This window comes from Clarias gariepinus, chromosome 25, assembly GCF_024256425.1.
Source record: "Clarias gariepinus isolate MV-2021 ecotype Netherlands chromosome 25, CGAR_prim_01v2, whole genome shotgun sequence".
Classification (NCBI taxonomy): Eukaryota; Metazoa; Chordata; class Actinopteri; order Siluriformes; family Clariidae; genus Clarias; species Clarias gariepinus.
In genome coordinates this window covers 8,511,613-8,528,279 of record NC_071124.1, presented here as the reverse complement: position 1 = coordinate 8,528,279, position 16,667 = coordinate 8,511,613, and the positions used below count along the sequence as shown (strand labels likewise).

Sequence of the window (16,667 nt, the reverse complement as noted above, 5' to 3'; positions counted from 1 at the left end):
CATCCTAGAACACGTGAGTTGTGGAGTCAGATGGGATCTAACTGGTAGCAGAAGACCACGTCACATCGGCATCCAAGAACTGGAACCTGGATGGTGGAAGAGTGTAAAAATCACCTCATCATATTTGTTTGCTTATGTTTCAATGCAGATGTTTTACATTAGGCGGCACAGTGGCTTAATGGACCACTGTTGCTTAATGGATTGATGTCGACCACCTTGCAAATCCAGGGTCTGGGTTCGATTGCCGCCTTGTGGTCTGTCTGCATGTTCTCCTCGTGCTTGACGGGTTTCCTCAGACTGTCCCAAGAACATGCTAATTGCCGTTTCAAAATTGCTCGTGGTTTGTGAAATGGGCGTGTGAACGTTGACCATGTTCGTAAAATAGCAATAAATACAATTCTCACCATTGGCCTTTACAGTCCCTAGTTGGACTACAAAGATTCCTGGGTGGATAGTTTTACATAAATGTAATATTCCTAATGTTATAGATTCTCTTTTCATTCTACTCTTGGAGTAAAACCTCTTCTCCTCAACAAAGACAGACAGCCAGACACACACTCACCCACCCGCCTTGTCTCATATCACATCGAAACTACATTACCCATGATGCCTCTCGCTCACGGTTTCTCATCATTTCGCCTCGAGACGCATCTCGTGCATCCGGATGCGGGTGAAGATGGAGGAGGCGGAGGTGTTTAGCGGACGGAGAGATGCGGATTATGGGTGTTAGGGATTGAACCTAAAGACAGGAGGAAGCCGAGGACAAAACGGGTGTCTTTTTTCTTTTAGATATTTAAAATGCGTTGTAGCAAAACGTGGACTGAATTGATTTGGGAAATTCATCCCGGAGAAGACGAAGCCAGGCTTGACATCGGAGCATCGGAGGACATTCTAACCTGTTATAGGGAATATTCTGCATCAGGAGGGAAAGATGGAAAGCGAGAAAAAAGCAGCGACAAGTCGCGTGGACTGATTTATACATTTTAAATCAACAAATAGTTTTTTTTTTTTTTCACTTTAAGATTAAAACCAAAACCTTTAAATCAAATGCAAACGCCCTAGTTCCAAAATAAACAACCGCAGAATTATTATTAATCCTAGCACTAATAATGAACACGCCTTGGCACACATGTCTCCTCCTGGGCTGGAGCATTTCCGCCGTGTTTGCAGCTGCAGATCCCGGAGCACCGCGCGCGAGCTCTGTGCTGCTGCGCGTGCCCGTGCGCAAAGGCCCCGAGCGCGCTCCCGCCGCACACGGTCCGCATGTTCGGAAACCGAGAGCCACCGGGGGCGTTAATTTCGTTGACATGGTGGATAACCTCCGGGGCAAGTCAGGACAGGGCTACTACGTGGAGATGGCGGTGGGAACGCCGCCTCAGAAGGTGAGCACTGAGCAGGCTGGCGCTGGTTACGCCCCAAAGATCAATAATCAATAATTATCTATTATATAGGAAAGCGTACACAGTAACCTGCTCACCACTAAAACTATCAGCATATATCAGGCAATACATACAAGATACTAGAATATACAGATAGCAAAATTTACATTACAGTGTTACCTCGCACCTTCAGGGTTGTGGGTTCGAGCCACGGTCTGTGAGCATGGACTTGTTGTGGGTTTTCTCCGGGTAATCCAGTTTCCAGCACAGTACAAAGAAAAACAAATCCTTTCCAGCAGTTTGATTAAATGCATAAATGTAATGAAATTTAATTTTCATTGCTGTCACTGCAGAACCCTGTAAAAGTTGTTGGAAATGGAAGCTGGGTTTTTCAGTGCTTTGTGGCGATCTCAGGATTTTACGCCTTGATTTGAATCTAGAACATCAACAAAGCTGAATTTGTCTCAAACATACTTTTAAGGCCACATCTATTATACAGGGTGGGCTTGGAGGCTGCTAATTTAGGTCGGAAGCTAATGGGAGATGATCTGATTATTTTTTTAAATAAAACACTCTTGGAAATAAATAAAAAAATACATATTTTTAATTCTTTCTGTGCGGTCCAGTAACGGTCCTGGGGCTGGGGACTACTGATTAGGGAGGATAAGCTGTATAAGTGAATCAATGAAAACTAATTCATATACATCAACTCTTATGCTATAATCAACACATACACAGAGAGAATATGCACATAAACACCAAAACACACACACACACACACACACACACACACGACTGAGCAGGGCCTTTGGACTACAAACTTTTTGTACTACAGTACTACAAAAAGAGATTTTACATATAAACTGTTATACTGCAAACTATTCTACTACACAAACACATGTGTCTAAGAGCATACTATTAGGAAAATTAACAGTAAAACGAAAACTTGACAGACTTGACACGTATTCCATCAGCTGCATCATCCTTTTTTCGCCCAAAAGGAGAAACTACAACTTGATCGACTAGGCACACATTGTCTGTTTAAAGTACAAATTACACACAAGGACAGACAACATTGGGGATTTTTGTTTGTTTCATCGAAAAGGTTATTACAGCTTTACCATGTTTGGTATTTGGAGGAAAGGTGGAATGAACCCGGTAGAACATTACAGACTTGAAACCGCAAAATTAAGAATTGTGATGCCGTTACATCAGTGCTTGTTTAATACTTTGCCCTATCGTAATTATCATGCCATTAATGCGACCCAAGTCAAACTCTTGGTAAAAATCTAATATCTACCATCATTATTAGGAAATATCCTGATCATAAAAAAATAAACGTGATCTAAATAAAAACACACCAGCTTATCAGACCAAGGGCTCACTGTAGCAGTCTATGATATTTCAGAAAAAAAAAAACACATCACTGCCCTTTTCTGCTTCTGCTGCTGTGGACTCGGGCACCAAAGAAGAATAACAAGCCATTAGCTGAAGACCACATTAGCACTGGCATGGCCTGAAGATTCTGTATATTATTTTATTCTATACCAAGCACACTTAAATAAACCTCCTAAAGTTAAAACTAGCACAATGATCTAATGTAGTCCTCTACTGAGTTATTTAAAAACTATTAGAGGACACACTGAAAACCAGGGATCATAAACAGGAAGGAGTTGTAGGGGTTGACTTCCAGAATCTGAGATATGGAGTTGTACGGAAGGAAAAAAACTGTGTGTGTGTGTTATGTTGGGGTGTCATGATGGCAGGATGCAGATTGCTGGCATGGATTTAGCTGGCAAAAGGGCAGGAAGCCTGTGCAAAGGACATATGATCCAAGAAGTCCTATGGTGACTGCTGTGATGGTCACCAATATGAGGAGGGTTCGAGTCAAACTGGGACTTCTTGCCATACTCCTTTATGAATAAAGGTGTACATAAGTACAATCAATTGACCTTTACGGAAGGCTTCAAGCACAGTATGATGACTGTCCTTTAAATGTCAGCAAAACATTTGAATGGTGCAAACGTTAATATTGAAGTGGCTCAGAGCCTACTGCACATTAAGACAACTCGGCTGGAAATTATTGTCACATCCCACGCATAGTCCTGACCTCTGTATACTGTATTACTTTGTTGCTGTATTATACATTTTAATTAATGTTTTAGTCACTTTACTTTTTAGATGCATTAACAAATATTAAGGACTCTTGAATTTTGTTAATATTTTCATTTATAACAGTTAGCTACTTCCAAATAATCTGACGAGACGCATTCCATGAGTGGTGATAAAGATATACTAACAATAAGTATCACTCACAGATGTTCTAACAATCATTAATTACAATAACTGTTGATTGCCAGCATGGGTGAAAGTGAGTCGGTATGGTCTGCAGTACTGGAAAAAGGGGAGAGCAGCTGCCTGCCAAAATCCACATTTAAAACAACTTGCGGAATCACTTTCAGGAAGAAAACTCATTTGATGAAGTAATGTCATTTTAAACAACATTCGTCTTCTTTGTAATTGCTTCTAAGTTCTTGCAAATTGTCTCAACTAGGGTTGAGTATCGTTTGGGTTTTTTTCGATACCGGTGCCAAATCGATAGTTTTAAAACGGTACCGGTGCCATAACGGTGCCTGCACCGATACTTTACCAAAGCCACAAAATGATGGTGAATGACCCAAGAATACATTTTTATTGAACAAAAAATTGAAAGCTTAAAATTGAACAATATATTTAAAGTTTAAAGAATATATGAATGTATAAGTAAATACAAAACAACAACAAAACATAAGCCACCTAACCCAACTACAATAACTAAACCGCTTTAAATTTTAGCAATTCTTTTGCAGAAATTTCACCATATTTGCCTTTTCTGGCAAAATACGACACCTTTCCTGACTTACTACATGCCCTGCACAGGATTTAGCATTTACGCGCATCTCGGATGGTCTCTCATTTCCTGATAATTCATACTTTAATTTTTTTTATTTAATCTAATAGACTATTAATCTACAAAAAACTATAAATCCAGAGAACAAATATTTCAATCGACAGTTTAGGCATTTAACTGGCACCGAAATGACACACCGAAATGACGCACCGAAATGACGCACCGAAATTCGCGTTCTGTTTCGGTTCGGTACATACCGGTTATATAGGTACCTGTGCCGTATTGGCACCGGTTTTCGGTACCCAAACCTACTCTCAACCACCCATGTTTTTGTTCATGGCTAACTAGCTTCTAATACAAGGCTGAACTCTCTAACACTTAATCAAGGGCACTACTTGCATTGTGGAACAAGAGAGACCCTACATAACACACCAGCTTTTTATTTCACTTTGATTGGGATTCAAACCAGGAACCCTGTACTATAGTTGATATTTTACATCAGAAGTTAAAATATAAAGAGAAGCTTACAAGATTTACAGAACTGTCTGCCTCCTCCGTGGTTTATTCTCCTCACCTTTTTGCTACATGGCAATGGTAAGAATTTTAAACTATTTTCATCAGCCCTGAAAAGAATCTGTGTTGGTGGAGTAAATAACTGGTTAAATTAATAAACAACAGATCATAATCTATTGGTAAGAATTGTTCAGTACACGTTACTTCTCATGCAATATTGCTTAATTATATTTATATAATTATGCATAAGTACAATACATAAGTACGAGTGTTGACTTTTTTTGTACCTTGACTGTGAAAATGCAGATCCATCATTTATTTGCTAAATAAATTAACTGTACATTGATATGAAACACTTCTTCAACTCTGATTCAAAAAAATTTCAACTACAGCATTGATTTTTGCCACCCCTCTCTTTGTCCCTCTCTCTATCTCTCTTACATCCTGCATCAGATTTTGCACAGTCAGTGAGTTTAGTAGTCAGTCAGGCAGCCAGTCTCGGGCAGCATGCAGGGAGATGATCAATAATAAATCTGCTTCTTGCTGCATGAAGCCTGAGTTTCCAAGGACACTCAAAATACTGAATGTCACCCAAATACTGAATGAATGTAATGTATTTATATATCTGTGTTGCAGTTGAACATCCTGGTTGATACGGGGAGCAGTAATTTTGCAGTTGGAGCTGCAGCTCACCCGTTCCTACGTCGATACTACCATCGCTCTCTGTAAGTTTTTCCTGACAGGTCTAATGCACGGATCAAAATAGCAGATCTAACTGCGTTTCAATACCCTGCTGACATCCCTTTGCCATTGTGTCACCAACCTAAGAACCCCTGAACCTCAAAAGGAGTTTTCACAGAAAGTAGTTTGGTCTGCTGCCATTTTCCTTTTGAAACAGCTATTTAATACCAGATCACGCTGTTTATAAGTGTCTACATTACCAATGAAATACTTCCTGCATCTTTACAAGAACATATTTCTGTTCCTCACATACTCAGTAGCCCACTTAGATTTTTTTTTCCCTCTATAATTTCTAGAGTTACAAATCGGTCACTTTGTTGTTATCACTGTTGCTCCTTACCTCCTGGGCTGGGCGTTTGAATGACAGATATGGTCTGTGTTCATGGAGTCTGCATGGTCTCCCTGTGCTTGGTGTGTGCACTCGGGCCCACCAGTGGGTTGGCACCCCATCAGAGGTGTTCTCTGGGATAGGCTCAGGGTTTCCTGTGGCCCTACAGAGGATAGAAAATTCATGAATGGAAGGATGGATGATCTTGTTACAGTAGTACCGGCCAAAGGGTGGGATATATTAGACAGCAATTTGACAAGGGCTAAATAGTGACGGCTAGGATACACAGTGTGCCTGGAAACAGGATCATGGGCGCCAAATGAGGACTCCATAAGCGCAAATTGTTCATGAAAATTACAACGGGTTTAAAGTGTTTATTTGACCTTCAAATTTCCCACATCAATCATGGCGTGTGCTGGGCAAACAAGTCTAATCCATGGAGGCCTCACTTTTCATATTGTAGAACTTATAGGATTTGCTGCTGGTGTCTTGGTGACAGGTACCACCGCAAATCTGCACATCTTCAGAGGTCTTTATGAGTCCATGTTTAGTGGTCTTTTTTGTTGTAAGTGAGATTTTAACAGACTTTGAATAATTCATGTAACCTCATTTCTCCCTACGAGTTTCCAACCTGCCTTTTAAACTGTAGTTTATTTTTATTTTTTAATTTGTATTTTTTTTTTATTCTTTCTGCTCTTTATAATGCTTCTAATGTATGGATATTCTCAGCTCTTTCATAATTACCACTGGACTTTTATTTTCTTCTCTAACTTCTTTGTCACTGATCTTTGGTGGATGGCCTCTTCTAGACTCTTCTGGAGTTAAACTGAGTTTGTTCTGTTTTTTTAATAATGGATTTTCGTGTGGTCAAAGTACAGGATATTGATTGATGGATACTTTTTCTGAACTTTGTCCCAGACTTGTTTTGATAGCTAAGTAGTCTAGATGATGCTATTTGCTTAACTCTGTGGCTTTCCAAGAACAGGCATATTTATATTGAGGTCATGTGGTACTTTATTTGTACACTGATGCAGTACATTGAACATATTATGTTCATTCTGATAATAGCTAGTTCCACCAAAACTAAATCACGCGTTTCAAAGCAAGTCGAGGGGGTGGGGGCGGTGTATACGTATGCACTTACAATTTATACCATTTGCTTTTAATAAAAATATTTTTTCTATACTGTATTGATTTTTCCAAAATTATGGACAACTTTGTCTATGAAGTCTCGAGATTATAACAGTACAACAGTAATTGCCTCAGAGTTCAAAATCATTTCAGTTCCCTTTACATTTACATTATTTTTATATAAATACTTTTTTTATTAGATCTGTCTCATACAAGGACCTGGGTCGAGGTGTGTATGTGCCGTACACTCAAGGGCGCTGGGAAGGAGAGCTGGGCACAGATGTGGTATCAGTCCCTCATGGTCCCAATGTCACACTGAGGGCCAACATCGCAGCCATCACCCAATCAGATCGCTTCTTCATCAACGGCTCTAACTGGGAGGGTATCCTCGGCCTGGCTTATGCTGAGATTGCCAGGGTAAGTTCTGTATGATAACCAAACACTTTTACATGATATAATTGTTTTTATTTGTTACACATCAGAGTAAATACACCGCCTGGCAACAACTATTTTAACCCTACCTGATACAGTGAAGAGGTTCTGAACAAACCATATCAGTGAACAACCATATTAGTGGAGGTATGCTGTAGTCATAGAAAAGATGTTTTATAATGGCCAAAGTATTGGCCTGCATCAAACAAAGAAAACAACTACGGAGATTTAGTTTAAGAACCGTGCATGGCATTATAAATACCTAGAATGATCTAGGTGAACCATTAACTTTGCAAAAGAAATGTGGGCAAAAAATTTTGAATGATCAGAAGATCAATTAAATGCTTGGTAAAGTTGCATCATAATAAAATTAGAAATTTGTAGAAATTACAGCTATGTTTAATAGAAAAAGTGGGAGCATTTTCAGTGCACAAAGCGATGAGAACTCAGAGGACAGGAACTAAGTCTGTGTAACAGCTGTGTGGCCATAAGAAGGACAAAGTTTGCCAGGGAGCATAAAGGACTTTGGAGCATTGGAAAAAGGGCCATGTGGGGTCTTTGTCCAATTCCAGAGCAATGGGCATGTCAGGGAAATGAAGCGATGCAACCATGATGCCTAGTGCCTAATGTGCCCACATAACTCTGGACGTACAATAATTCAAATTCAAATTCAAATTTTATTTGTCACATACACAGTCATACACAGTACGAAATGGAGTGAAATGCTTACACGACCGCCAGTGACCTTAAAAAGAGAATTAAAACTTATAAGTAATAAATATCAATAGAAGAAATATGATAGAAAATTTAAATAAAAATTTAACTAGAAAAAATAGAACCTGAAAATAGAAATATATTGTACACATGGAACTATAATGGTGTGCAAGTATGCATAGAAAAAGTGACTTTGTGCAATGGTTATTAAAGTGATTAAAATGGTTATTAATAGTGTTATGATCTGGGGTTGCGTCAATTCTAGACATTATGTGGCAATTAAATTAAGTCAACTGAGGACCTGAACGTAATGACTGACCAGGTAATAGCATCAGTGGAATTTTCCTTCCTTGATGACAATGCCAAGATTCAGTTGCTTTCAATTGTAAAAAAGTGGTTCCGGGAGCATTAGAAATCATTTTCACACATGAATTGGCCACCACAGAGTCCTGACCTCAACTTTATCGCAAGTCTTTGGGATGTGCTGAAGAAGACTTGATGAAGTCGTTCGACTTTTTCATCATTCCAAACCACTTTGAAAAATATTAGTACATTTTTCAGAACGTTACAGAACAGCTGAAGAAATTATTCTGTCGTTTCCTGTTTCCCTTCTCTGTTTCCTTTCCTTTCCTTTCTTTCCTTTCTTTCAGCCTGATGAGAATCTCGAGCCCTTCTTTGACTCTCTGGTGAGGCAGACGAGTGTTCCGAACCTGTTCTCCCTGCAGCTCTGTGGAGCCGGATTCACTCAGAACTACAGCCTGGGCAGTGCCACTGTGGGAGGCAGTATGGTACGAGAGCATTCGTCCTCATACATAAGCCTCAAAGAAGTGACTGCACGTCATTTTAAGAAGATATAAGAAATTGATGTAAACAAGAAATATCCTTTACTGAATGTGACTATATATAAGTGGAATATAGTAGAATGGTTTGGTAACATGTTTTATTGCAGATCATTGGAGGGATTGACCCTTCACTTTATGTGGGAGATGTGTGGTACACTCCGATTCGTCGTGAATGGTATTATGAGGTCATCATTGTCCGCATCGAGGTCAACGGACAAGATCTCAACATGGACTGCAAAGAGGTGTGAATACTTTTAAGGGCTTGTTAATCCACTTTGCTTTAGAAAAACAGTGAAAGGTTGTAGACAGTGGAGAGTTAACTTGAAAATGTGTGTCTCACTGTTTCTGCCAGTATAACTACGATAAGAGCATCGTCGACAGCGGCACCACAAACCTGCGTCTGCCTCGCAAAGTGTTCCAGGCAGCTGTAAAGGCCATCGAAGCAGCTTCTTCAGTCAGTATCTGTTTTCTCTCCTTGCGCTCTTGGGCTTTGCCTGTTCTCCTTTTCCCCCCTACTGATTATGACAGAGAAAAATGAGACGTGCAGTCATTTCCTGCAAGCTTAGCACTTTCCCCACTTCTGCCCTGTCCCCAGGTGGAGTTGTGTCACTGCGCTGTTTAATTCCTTTTTTTTTTACCTTCTTGTGCTCTCCACACTAAAGTTTTAAAAGTAGACCAGTCCAGACACAGCAAACACGAGGAAGAAGATGCTCTGGTCAGATGAGATCAAAACCGAACTTTATGGCCTAAATGCAAAATCACAGCACATGCAAAAAATTCACTCTCTTTAAAAACATATCCCAAAAGACGTGCAGCGGAAGAATAAAATACATTTACGTTTGTGGTTGTAATGTGACAAAATGTGGAAAAGTTCAAAGGGTATAAATACTTTTGCAAGTTATTGCCCCCTGTTCTGAATTATGTCCTATTATGATTCCGTGATTATTTTATTTTTTATTTTATTTTTTGATTTTATTTTTTTTATTTTTTTCTATTTTAATAGATAGAACATAATTTGTTTTCTTTTTTTTCAAGGATCGCATTACATTTTAATATGATTAACATTGATTAAGACATATTACAGTCTGTGTCTCTTCTGTCTCTAGCCCATTTAATCACACATACTTTAGAAAATGTCATTAAATTAATAAATTAATGAAAATAACATTATAAAAATATAACATTATATTTGTAATGTTATTAGCCGTATAATTTTATTTTGCAATGAGACACCTGGAACACTGTATCAACAAATAAATAAAAAAGCTCATTACTTTTGGAGATATGGCCCATCCATTTGGAGGTGTTCCTGCATGCAGTAATTCCCCTCTTTTGCCATCAAATGTCACCATTTTTCTAAAAACTCTTCCCAGATAGCGGACGACTCTTATCCAGAATCAAATTTGATCCGCTTTGCTTCCGGGAGATCCGCATTGAATTCGTCGTGGATCTGGATCAGAGTTTTCTACTATCTGGGTTGTTTTTTCTGACACTAAAATTCTTGGACTAGGACAATGATTTTCATGAAGGCCAAGTCAAGTAGACGAATGTTCAGTTCATGTAGAGCGTGTATTGTCTTCGCAGCATTGTACAGTAGAGACTAAATGACATCCTCTAGTGACCATATAGTGCAACATACAGCACCAGTCAAAAGTTTGGACAGAGCTTCTCCTTCAATGTTTGTTGTTTATTTTTTATTGTTTTCAACATCATACATTAATACTGAAGACATTCAAATTATGATAGAACAAAAATAGTTAACAGCAAAAAGGTGTTAAAATAACCCAGTGGAAGTCTACACACCCTCTACATGCCTGTTAAAATGGCAGCTTTTTGTAATGTAAATAAACGAGACCAAGATAAATAATTTCTGTACAAAAAATAGATCTTGATTTTTTTTTTTTGATGGGGGTAAGGGGGGATAAACACTGAAATAATGGAGTTGCATAAATATGCACATCCCTAAACTAATTCTTTGTTAAAGCACCTTTTGATTTTCTACAGCACTGAGTTTATCAGTATGGCTGTAAAGAATGAAGCCCAAGACGTATCAGGGCCGCATGGTGTCCGGCTTCCGAATACATGCTGCTCCAATTCATCTTAATTGCTCGGGGCAGAAAAGTTTGGCTGACCAGCTTCTGATCCTGCAAATGGGAGAGGGGTGAATGATCAGTACTTGTTAGGGGTTGGTAAAGGCAGCCACAATGCTGGTGGGTTTATGGATGGAACAGCATAATGTGTCGATTATCCGCTCCGCTGTTTGCACAACCCTCAACAGAGCTCTGTGGTCAGAGGCATAGCAGTTTTTTTTATTTTATTTTAGTTTAAAGATGTACTAGTGTTGGTGGTCCAGTAGAGATCCTCTGCAATGTGAATACCAAGAAGCTTGGTGCACTTCACTCACTCCACCATGGCACCATTGATGCTAATAGACAATGGACAGGTTTGGACCTTATGAGGTCAAAAGCCATCTTTTTTGTTTTCCTAAGATTTAGATACAGATTGTTATCCTTGCACTAGTCTGCCAGTTTTTACACCCCCTCCCTTTATGTTGTGTCATAGTTGCTGCTGATGAGCCCAACTATGATGGTGTTATCGACAGACCTGATGATTGCGTTAACCTGCATTGATTCTAGTGTGAAAGGTATATCTTGATCATCAACCATAAGGTTTTGACCATCAGGTCGTGCAGTATTGCTGCATATCTTGACTATGAAGAGCATCCTCACACTGGCAGCAGACAGGGAAAGCACCTGAACTTCTGAGAGAGAGTGGTAATTTGTCACGGCCTCTGTTCTTGTCTTCAATGTTGCCACAGATGTTTTGTATGTTAATGCCATTGCATACATTCCATGATGTTCCACTATAAAAGCAGAATGCCATATTCCAGAGGCTTGTGAACCTCTTCTGTATAGTACACCATGGCTTTTGGTTCGGGCAAGTGGGTGATGTTTTCATGACAGTAACATCCTTAATGCATTTGTTGTTGTATCCAGTCACTGAGGTCATGTCAAATTCTATTTTATAGCTGTTGGTCAGAGTAAAAAAATTGCAGTTCAATTATACACCCTCGAACAGTTCCTCATAGTGCTTCAGTAGCATAAGTATGTACACTGCCAAAATTGCAATGACCCCTTAACTCCTGTGGCAAAGAATATGGACTACATTTAATTGCAATGTATTTCATTAGTAATGAACAGTTTTTGTCGAACAGATCATCATTTGCACTCCATTCTGTGTTGATTTAGATAGAGTCCTCCACGCATCCTTACTGACTTGCTGTGTATGTAGACAGCAAATAGCCTTGTAAGCTGAACTTAACGTCTGGGATGTTTTTATTCAGCCATATTCCTTTGAAAATGAAAATGCAGCAGTCTTTGTTGTCATGCTGTGTAAAGCTTTGTAGTCTGATAAAATTGAGTTTATTGTCCAGGGAGTGAACATTTGACAGTATGATTTATGGGATGGCTGGGCTGTATGGGTCAGCTTTCAGCTTAGTCCGTACACTTCCCGGCTTCTTGTACTTCTGTTTCCACCTCTCTAGCACCACTGTTATTCCTAAATATGACATATGACGTGATTTATGATATCAATCCTAGTCAATGTTTTTGCATTTTCTTATCTGTCTTGTTCTATTTTGCTTCATCTCTCTCTGTTACACAGACCGAGCAGTTTCCTTCAGGCTTCTGGCTGGGTGAGCAGTTAGTCTGTTGGCAGGCTGGAACCACGCCCTGGCACATCTTTCCTGTCATTTCTCTCTATTTGATGAGTGAAAACCACAATCAGTCCTTTCGCATCTCCATTCTGCCCCAGGTGTGCATTTGATTATGCTTAAATGAACATATGTCTGTGTAAAAGAAAGAAGATTTGTATGAAGTGACCCTGGAAGTTTTGGGATTTACATATTTGTGTTAATATCATTAATTAATAGGATAGACAGAAGAAATTGGACAAGCATTTTTGTTTTCCTTGAAGTGATTTAATAAGGAGACCACGCAATACATATCATGCGATGCTATTGTGTTACGTGTTATCAAATTCCTATATTTTTTGTACTTGTTTACAGTAAGATAAACATGTGTGTGTTAAGCTAACACCGGTTCCCTGTCCCGTTCTGCTCTCTGTAGCAGTATCTCAGGCCTGTAGAGGACGTGGCCTCAGCGCAGGAGGACTGCTACAAGTTCGCTGTGTCACAGTCAAGCACAGGGACTGTCATGGGGGCCGTCATCATGGAGGGCTTCTACGTCGTATTCGACCGTGATCATAAACGGATTGGCTTTGCCGTCAGCACGTGTCATGGTAAGACACAAAATTAAGCTATTTGTATGTTTTTGGTGTCTACAGTTATTTACGGTATGCGCCAAAATATACAGTACTGAAACTCGCACATTTCGAGTGCATTTGCGTTTGTCGACAGGGCATAGATCTATAGATTTATTGCCTATTTTTTGTTGGAAATGGGAAGGAAAAAGGGGGCAGTACAATTCAGAGAGAGATTTAATAAGACGTCACCAAAAAACACAGTTAAGCTGCCTATTGTTACAAAATTTTGCTGTTCTGGTAGTGTACTGTGTCAGCATCATACGAGCAAATCATCTCCTTTTGCAGAAGTATGCAGCAACCTTTGTTTCGGGATATGTTTAAAAATCTGCATGAACGATCAACGCGTAAATCAACACGCTAATAGTGTTTATGTTAGTTCAGGAAAACTAAAGACCTTAGATGATGACAGGAGGTAATATTGTTCGTGTTTTCATTTCAGTACTGTATATTTTGCTGCATACTGTATATCCACGTAAGAGCCTTTTGTTTGCGTTGGCTGTCCATTATATAACTAATGCTGTGAGGTGTTTTATTGTGAATTTCAAGTTTCAGGATTGTACCCTAAAATATACAGTAACCTCCCAAACCGAATATCATATTAAAAAGACAGTATTACTTGCTTAATCCCTTTTGTTTTATTGATCGCATCAGCGGTCACAAAAAAAAAAAAAAACGTCTCATATATCTGATTGTTCTCAGTTCATGATGAGTTCCGCACAGCGTCGGTGGAGGGCCCATTCCACGGAGTAGAGCTCGAGGACTGCGGCTACAACGTGCCCCAGACAGATGAGTCCACCCTAATGACCATCGCCTATGTCATGGCGGGAATCTGCGCCCTCTTCATGCTGCCTCTCTGCCTCATGGTGTGCCAGTGGCGCTTCGCACGCTGCCTGCACCCACCAGGCTCGGGCGATTTTGCAGATGACTTAAATCTCCTAAAATGAGCCATACTTTCAGCATCTTCAGTCTAAACTGGGCCACTGCTGGGACCGTATTAAGAGTTTGATAAGAGGATCAGAAACGATGTGATGGTGTACTGTATATAGGTTAATGCATCTATGCGGCATGTGGTTGGACTGTTGTGATAAGGGGATTTAAAATATTTCGACTTGATGGTCCCATCTTATTTAGTGTTTCAAGTGTGGACAGCCATGTTGAGGCTTACTAAGTGTATAATCTCTATAAAAAATGAGTGTGTGTACGTGTGATTAAGAGCTCTTACGATGTCATAACCTTTACTAAAACCCAAACCTTGAGATAATGATGTGCAATTTCTGATTATTTGTAATTTATAACGCCAGCCTTTTAAAAGGAACTTACACATTTACTAACTACAGAGAGAACCTGCTATTATGAACATATTATGAAAGCTTTCAAAGATGAACATTTATTTTAAAGGTCTGTTTATGGAAAAAGCTTATCTATGTAACAAAATGCTCTTTGTATTTGCTGTTATTTTATTGACTGTGAAGCTGAGTAGTAGTTTTGTGCTGGCTTACCGTGTGACATATGGGATTATATGCGTGCGCACATGCGCGCACACACTAATCTATTAATATAAATGTATTTTTTACATTTACAGATGCATACTCATACAGAAGCACACCTGACCCATAACTAGCATTCAGATAGCCCATAATCCCTCTAAGAAGGCATATGATATGATACATGCAAAGTTTGGAATTGCCTATGCAGTAAAATATATTATGTTATTGTAGTAACATAAGGTATTTGTCATGTACATTATATTTATGTTAAATAATATGTTATGTCAAGCTAGATGCACTCCATTCAATGCAAGTCAGTTCTTATACAGACACTTGTTTTAACATTTACTGAAATGTCTTTTTTTTACATGAATTATACTGAACTATGCTGAAATTCTATAGGAGGATTCAAATTGGTTTTCTGTACTTTGTGTTTTCATACAAAGCACTATCCAACATGTACTGAATACAAATTCAAATCTGACTCTTCTGTGCGTTCTGGTCTGAAATCTCTAATATCAACAAGATACAAATCCCAATCAAGTCATTCCTTGTTTTCTCATCTTGTACATCATGTTAAACGACCTGGTCTCCTGGCCTGAAACTGGAAACTGTAATATTGAATAAAAGCTAATTACATCTTCATTCTAATCAACATAGGCACAATCTAGTGATTAAACAGGAGTGGAACTTATTCCAAGGCAAAATGTGTTAAGCCAAAGAAAAGCTGATTAAAGTCAAACTAGGACTTGTGGTGAAATTTCACATGAATAAAGGCAGAAAACTGATTGATGTACAGAAGGCTTCAATCATATTATAGTGAGGAAACTCTTAGCTGCAGCAAAACATTAGAATGGTGCAAAGGTTTTAAAGAAGATTATACATCTGAGGTTGCTCAGAGCCCACTGCAGTCGTTCCTGTGAACATTCAGTGAGTGCAATGCCTGTTCCTAAAAAAATTAGCTTGTCATCAAATTGCAGAAGTGACGCATCTGTTTGTGGGACCTGTACACACCATCATTCACCAACACCACTTGCACATTACCGTAACTTTCCACGTGCCCCTATAACCCTGACTTCCCTTCAAACCATTTCCAAATGTTTGTGGCATTAAAGGAGTTCCTGGAAGGCCAGCTCTTTAGACGTGAAGGGACAGGCAGTCTAATCATGGCGAGAAATCTTTCTACCTTGCTGGTATCCAACCTCCAGTGAAACACTGGGTTAAGTAAATTAGTGCAGCAGGAGATAAAATAGAGAAATAAAGTAGTGTATATTCTGGCTTAAATCAGTTATTGCCCAATCAAATTGTTTACATTCACATCTTTATTTTTTTAATACTTTAAGCAATACACAATGTAACAAAAAGTAGTTTACAGAAATCCCTTTAGCAGGAAAGTATCCTGAGACAACACAACGTAACAGCTCATACCAAACTCAAAGGGAACCTGAATATGAATTATATATGTGTAATTATTATATCTGTGTGGTATGAAGACAAACAGTGTGTTTAGGGAATGTTCAGCATGAGCATATTATAAGTCCTAGGATGAGCAAAGGACAATCTTTATGATACAGAAGCAGTTCTTGGATACAAATATGCAAGATTTCATTTTCATCTGAAATAGATCAAGTCAAATAAACCATGGCTTTTGTTTTACACACACCAATATTTACATTATTTACTTATTATATTATTTCCTATTTTAAAATATGTATGCTTTCTGATTATAGACTGAAGCAAGTGTGAAACTATGTACAGTGTAGCACTCAGTTGTGTGAACCATGCCTTCTGTTGAGTTGACTTGGGTATAATTGTGTCTACACACTTGCCAGTAAAAACGAAAATAGTAATGAAGTAATAAAAAGGGTAGTAATACACTTATGAAAT

General features: G+C 38.9%; 1 protein-coding gene across 1 annotated transcript; it reads left to right on the top strand.

Moving 5' to 3' along the window:
* Positions 1–662: 662 nt before the first annotated feature.
* Positions 663–15,412, top strand: bace1 (beta-secretase 1). The gene is made up of 9 exons (XM_053487166.1): positions 663–1,382; positions 5,419–5,507; positions 7,183–7,399; positions 8,779–8,916; positions 9,078–9,212; positions 9,323–9,424; positions 12,634–12,783; positions 13,098–13,269; positions 13,993–15,412. The coding sequence occupies exons 1-9, from the start codon at positions 1,110–1,112 to the stop codon at positions 14,235–14,237; spliced, it is 1,521 nt and encodes a 506-aa protein (XP_053343141.1). The 5' UTR covers positions 663–1,109; the 3' UTR covers positions 14,238–15,412.
* Positions 15,413–16,667: the final 1,255 nt, after the last annotated feature.